General features: G+C 50.7%; 1 protein-coding gene across 1 annotated transcript in view; it reads right to left on the bottom strand.

Moving 5' to 3' along the window:
* Positions 1–6,281, bottom strand: part of TFRC (transferrin receptor) — a 49,159-nt gene extending 42,878 nt beyond the window's left edge. The window contains exons 1-4 of the mRNA XM_060242842.1: positions 6,209–6,281; positions 3,129–3,342; positions 1,081–1,306; positions 839–979 (exon numbers count right to left, since the gene is read on the bottom strand). Of these exons, the coding sequence (XP_060098825.1) occupies positions 839–979; positions 1,081–1,306; positions 3,129–3,342; positions 6,209–6,241 (614 nt within the window). The 5' untranslated portion in view covers positions 6,242–6,281. The remainder of the gene's footprint in view (positions 1–838; positions 980–1,080; positions 1,307–3,128; positions 3,343–6,208) is intronic.
* Between the last annotated feature and the right edge of the window lie 338 nt (positions 6,282–6,619).

Consider the following 6,619-nt stretch of genomic DNA (forward strand, 5'->3'; position numbering starts at 1 on the left):
CTCAATTGCTCAAGAAGAACTAGGCCTTTAGTTCCTGTAGATTTTCCAGGCTATATGGCCGTGGTCTTGGCATTGTCAAATCTGATGTTTCGCCAGCAGCTGTGACTGGCATCCTCAGAGGTATAACACAGAAGTTCTCTCTGTGTCAAAGTGAGAAGATGCTAGGCAGTTAATGTATATCTTACTCAGGAAGTTGGGGTATGGCCGAGTCGTTATCTTGTAAGTGTTCCCCAGGCTGTGACATGCTAATGGAGGAGCTTTCCTGAGGAGGTTCTTTTGCATATGGATTGGAGTAGAACCTCCTCAGGAAAGCTCCATTAGCATGTTACAGTCTGCGAAACTCCTACAACATAGATATCCTACTATCCTGAGGATATCTTCAAGGATCTAAATCTGCTGGTGAAATGTCAGGTTCTACGACGCCAAGACCACGGCCATACAGCCTGGAAAACCTACAGCAACTAAAGCAACTGAGTGATTGAGTAGTTTTTTCTGAGTAACTGAGTGTGGTGAAACTTCCGCGGAGTGAGGAACCCATAACTTATTTAGGAGATCTTGCGAGAACTGTCCTATATGACAAATCAGCTCGGCAAAGTCCGGTTTTCAGGGAAACATGGAGCCGGTTTCTTAGCATTCCTTAAAATCCCAGTCCCTTCGTTCCAAAGCCTGGGTTTTCGGGTTGTTTCCTCTTGGCTGGGGCAGGTGGCGCTTTGCTCACAGGCCATACAACCCGGAAAATCTACAGTAACTAATGAAAGCCTTCGACAACGTAACTAGGCCTTCGTGTTCAAGAGAAGCCAAGAAGACCAGGGGCTTAATGACGAAGGGCAGTGCCTACCTTCCGGGGACCTGCACCCTAACGTAGTGCTCGTTCTTCCAGACTTCGTCCAGCTTCTGGCTGCCAAACTCGCTGAAGACGTAGTTGACCAGATCCTCGTCACCACTTGTGCCAGCCTCGTGGGAAGAAGCAGAGACCTTTCTGGAAACAGAGGACCATGCGTCGTCAACGGTGGTTTGCAATCGTGACAAAAACCAACACTGCCACGCCAGTGGTTCGAGGGGCTTTTTGCAGAGGGTTACCTGATTCTAGGTTGGAAGCTTATGCCGTCAAATTTCTCCGCTAATTTGTTTCGAAGCTCACCCCAGTACATCACAGGCTCGTGCTCAGGTCTCAGATTCGGCACCTTGGGCTGAACAGGATCTTCCACGGACGCACACTGCGCACTCTTACACGATTCGAGTTCATTCGCGCATTCTTTCGGCGCCGACATCCGCGCACGGAAGCTCAGGTAGCCAAACAGGAACCCTAAGAGATTTGGGGCGTCAGATGAAAGGAGGTCAAGCCCTGCTAGCTAAGCAACCGATACACGACACTGAAATGTCATGTAAACATCAAAGATCGAGGCAGCAAATTATACTCGGAGAGCCAGTTTGGTGTAGTGCTTAAGTGTGCAGACTGGGAGAACCGGGTTTGATTCCCCACTCCTCCACTTGCACCTGCTGGCATGGCATTGGGTCAGCCATGGCTCTGGCAGAGCTGTCCTTGAAAGGGCAGCTACTGTCTGAGCTCTTCCAGCCCCACCTCCTCACAGGGTGTCTGTTGTGGGGGAGGAAGGGAAAGGAGATTGTGAGCCTCTCTGAGACTCTGTCCTTGAAAGGGCAGCTGCTGTGAGAGCCCTCTCCAGCCCCACCCACCTCACAGGGTGTCTGTTGTGGGGGAGGAAGATAAAGGAGATTGTGAGCCACTCTGAGACTCTTCGGAGTGGAGGGCGGGATATAAATCCAATATCTTCATCTACCTCACAGGGTGTCTGTTGTGGGGGAGGAAGGTAAAGGAGATTGTGAGCCGCTCTGAGACTCTTTGGAGTGGAGGGCGGGATATAAATCCAATATCTTCATCTACCTCACAGGGTGACTGTTGTGGGGGGGGAAGGGAAAGGAGATTGTGAGCCGCTCTGAGACCCTTCGGAGTGAAGGGCGGGATATAAATCATCTTCATCTTCTACTCAAACCTGCCATTAAAAAAATAACCTATGTACATGCATAGGAGGCCTTTGCTATAAAAATGACTGGAAGCCAGGCCAGGAACTGGCTCTGGCAGCCCAGACTAGCAAGATCTCAAGCACTAAGCAGGGCTCGCTCTGGTCAGTATTTGGATGGGGGCCTGGCAAGGAATACCAGCGATGCCAAGGGCGGCACTGGCAACCCACCTCTGTCCATCAGTTGCCTTGAAAACCCTATGGGGTCACTAAGTCAGCTACGACTTGATGGCCCTTCGCACACAGGTGCATAGCTGCAACTATGCTCTAAGATGGACGGAGTGGGCCTGCTTGAGCTCGTCAGATCTCAGATCCTGAGCAGGGTCAGCCGTCGTCAGTACTTGCATGGGAGGCCACCAGGCAAGCCGTGGGTCGCTACGCAGAGGCAGGCAATCTCTCATCGTGAAAGCCATTTTGTTGTAGTGGTTAAGTGCGCCGTCTCCAATCTGGGGGAACCAGGTTTGATGCCCCATTCTCTCACATATAAGAAGAAGAAGATGAAGATATTGGATTTATATCCCGCCCTCCACTCCGAAGAGTCTCAGAGCGGCTCACAATCTCCTTTACCTTCCTCCCCCACAACAGACACCCTGTGAGGTGGGTGGGGCTGGAGAGGGCTCTCACAGCAGCTGCCCTTTCAAGGACAACCTCTGCCAGAGCTATGGCTGACCCAAGGCCATGCTAGCAAGTGCAAGTGGAGGAGTGGAGAATCAAACCCGGTTCTCCCAGATAAGAGTCCGCACACTTAACCACTACACCAAACCGGTTCTTCCAGATAAGAGAGCTCTGGCTGACCCAAGGCCATTCCAGCAGCTGCAAGTGGAGGAGTGGGGAATCAAACCCGGTTCTCCCAGATAAGAGAGCTCTGGCTGACCCAAGGCCATTCCAGCAGCTGCAAGTGGAGGAGTGGGGAATCAAACCCGGTTCTCCCAGATAAGAGTCTGCACGCTCGACCACTACACCACACTGGCTCTCCAAACCACTACACCAAAGACGCTAGTCCCCAAAAGATAATCCTACCAAGAGCAAAACAAAAAGTATGGCTTTCACTGTGTCAATGACATTTGTTCCTAGCCCTGCAGCTCTTACCTGCAAGAAATACAAGTGCTACTGCAGAGAACACGCAGCAGAGGTGTCGACTGGTCTTCCGGGGCTTCACTGTCTGGGTGTGAATGTGGTCGACGACTCCGTTTTCGCCTCCTTCCTCTTCTTCCGCGGAAAGCTTCATCTCCACTTGACTGCTGTCTCCATCCGGCTGCCGAGCCAGGCTGAACCGGGTGTACGAGAGGGGCTCTCCTCCAAACTGGGAAGGAAAGATCGAGCCAGCTAAAGTAACACTGTTATTTGCACAGATGACACATCCAGCACAGCAAGCTCAAGCCAAAGCGAGGAACGTTTTCGGAACAAAGCTGCCCTATGAGCAGTGTTGAAGGTATTCAGCTGAACTCTGAGCTACCTCCACAAAGCTTGTGATCAGCTGCTCCAAGACCTTCTCTGCCACAGCCCTCTTCTCCCCGCTCCCCCATCTCCGTTTCAAAGAACCCAAGAAATCTGCAAAGTCTGTGACATCTGAAACAAGGCCTTCCAAAACTTCTTGCTCACTTGCAACCTTTCACGGAGGCAAAGACGTTTCAACCCACAGAACAGGCAACAGAGGGAACGACCCACTGCCGAGGCTCAGGGGTTGCATCTGCCAGCTAGGAGTTCAATGAGCTGCATTCGAACTTTATTTCATTATCAGTAAACTTACTGATATGCGTGTGTTTCGTTTCTGACTGGCCTTTCTCCCCCAGAGGGACCCAAAGCAGCTGACATTATTCCTGAGGTGACGTAATAACTAAGAGAACTTTAAAGACGCCATCACGGTCTGTAAATTTTAATGTAATTGATTTTATCTGTGTGTGTTTTTTAGAAAAAAAAGATGATATTGGATTTATATCCCGCCCTCCACTCCGAAGAGTCTCAGAGAGGCTCACAGTCTCCTTTCCCTTCCTCCCCCACAACAGACACCCTGTGAGGTAGATGAAAATATTGGATTTATATCCCGCCCTCCACTCTGAAGAGTCTCAGAGCGGCTCACAATCTCCTTTCCCTTCCTCCCCCACAACAGACACCCTGTGAGGTAGATGAAAATATTGGATTTATATCCCGCCCTCCACTCCGAAGAGTCTCAGAGCGGCTCACAATCTCCTTTCCCTTCCTCCCCCACAACAGGCACCCTGTGAGGTAGATGAAGATATTGGATTTATATCCCGCCCTCCACTCCGAAGAGTCTCAGAGCGGCTCACAGTCTCCTTTCCCTTCCTCCCCCACAACAGACACCCTGTGAGGTAGATGAAGATATTGGATTTATATCCTGCCCTCCACTCTGAAGAGTCTCAGAGCGGCTCACAATCTCCTTTCCCTTCCTCCCCACAACAGACACCCTGTGAGGTAGATGAAGATATTGGATTTATATCCTGCCCTCCATTCCGAAGAGTCTCAGAGCGGCTCACAGTCTCCTTTCCCTTCCTCCCCCACAACAGACACCCTGTGAGGTAGATGAAGATATTGGATTTATATCCCGCCCTCCACTCTGAAGAGTCTCAGAGCGGCTCACAATCTCCTTTATCTCCCTCCCCCACAACAGACACCCTGTGAGGTAGATGAAGATATTGGATTTATATCCCGCCCTCCACTCCGAAGAGTCTCAGAGCGGCTCACAATCTCCTTTATCTCCCTCCCCCACAACAGACACCCTGTGAGGTAGATGAAGATATTGGATTTATATCCCGCCCTCCACTCCAAAGAGTCTCAGAGGGGCTCACAATCTCCTTTCCCTTCCTCCCCCACAACAGACACCCTGTGAGGTAGATGAAGACATTCCATTTATATCCCACCCTCCACTCCGAAGAGTCTCAGAGCGGCTCACAATCTCCTTTCCCTTCCTCCCCCACAACAGACACCCTGTGAGGTAGATGAAGATATTGGATTTATATCCCGCCCTCCACTCCAAAGAGTCTCAGAGCGGCTCACAATCTCCTTTATCTCCCTCCCCCACAACAGACACCCTGTGAGGTAGATGAAGATATTGGATTTATATCCCGCCCTCCACTCCAAAGAGTCTCAGAGGGGCTCACAATCTCCTTTCCCTTCCTCCCCCACAACAGACACCCTGTGAGGTAGATGAAGATATCGGATTTATATCCCGCCCTTCACTCTGAAGAGTCTCAGAGAAGCTCACAATCTCCTTTACCTTCCTCCTCCACAGCAGACACTCTGTGAGGTGGGTGGGGCTGGAGAGGGCTCTCACAGCAGCTGCCCTTTCAAGGACAACCTCTGCCGGAGCTATGGCTGACCCAAGGCCATGCTAGCAGGTGCAGGTGGAGGAGTGGGGAATCAAACCCAGTTCTCCCAGATAAGAGTCCGCACACTTAACCACTACACCAAACTGGCTCTCCTTTACTACTGTACATTGCCCTGGGGCTGGCACTAGCTGGGATAGGGCGACTGATCAAATGCAATAAATACTAATAATTCTCCTCTCCTCCATTTTGTCCTCAAAACCAGCCAAATGAGGCTGGTTAGGCTGAGTGCGTGTTACCTGGCCCAAGGTCTTCTAGCAAGTTCCCAAGACAGAGTGAGGATTTGAACCCGGGTCTCCTAGATTCCAGTCTGACACTCTAACCACAGACACCACGCTCACTCGATGGTCAGACAATGGACAGAATAAGGAGCTTCAAGGATCTAAAAATTACAACTAAAAATTATTGTGACAGAGGAAGAAGCGCATGCAAGAGCGATCGCACACAGTCAAGGCAGGTTTCTGCAAATAGCCAGGACCCAAGTGCGGGCTGGTAGAAAAATATAACACTACACTGAGGAAGGAAGGACTAGAAAAGATTCTTCACCCTTAAGCTCTCACCTGAGAACTTTACCATCACTGCGGCTTGACACCAGACACACAAATGGGCAAGTCAGACAACGGCCGAGTCTGAACTGGAATATCAGTTCCTCTCATCTTGTTTAAAATGCTCACGTTCCCCCTCCCCATTTGCCTGTTCAAATACAAGTTTAGCCTGTAAAACTTGTCCTGTGTTGCAAAGGCAACAGTGAGCTTACTGCAGAGAGCACGGAGCTAATTGCTGCATCTAGATCTACACCAACACGGTTGCATGCATCCCACTCACCAAGTTATAGATTGCTTTCCTAGCATGATCCATTGTTGGGACTTCTTCAGGTATGTGACTGAAACCTAGAAGTTCAAAAGATTAACAGATTAGCTGTTTCAGTGGTATGGTAGGCAACATACCGTATTTGCCAGCGTATAAGACGACCCCCCAACATTTCCACTCAAAATATAGAGTTTGTTATATACTCGCCGTATACGACTACCGCACACCTTCCACACACCAAATAAAGCGTAAAAGAACATTGTACGGCCCGCCCCTGCATCTCCCTGTGACCGGCACTAGTGCGCATGTGCGAGCTCTGCGTAGACAAGGGGCGGGCCGGAGCGCCGCCGCTTCCCGCCGAGCAGAACAGGCCGGTCACGCCGAAAAGGCTGGCACCCGTCTCGCTGCTGATGCTCGCCGCAGGCA

Source organism: Heteronotia binoei, chromosome 6, assembly GCF_032191835.1.
Source record: "Heteronotia binoei isolate CCM8104 ecotype False Entrance Well chromosome 6, APGP_CSIRO_Hbin_v1, whole genome shotgun sequence".
NCBI classification, from domain to species: Eukaryota; Metazoa; Chordata; class Lepidosauria; order Squamata; family Gekkonidae; genus Heteronotia; species Heteronotia binoei.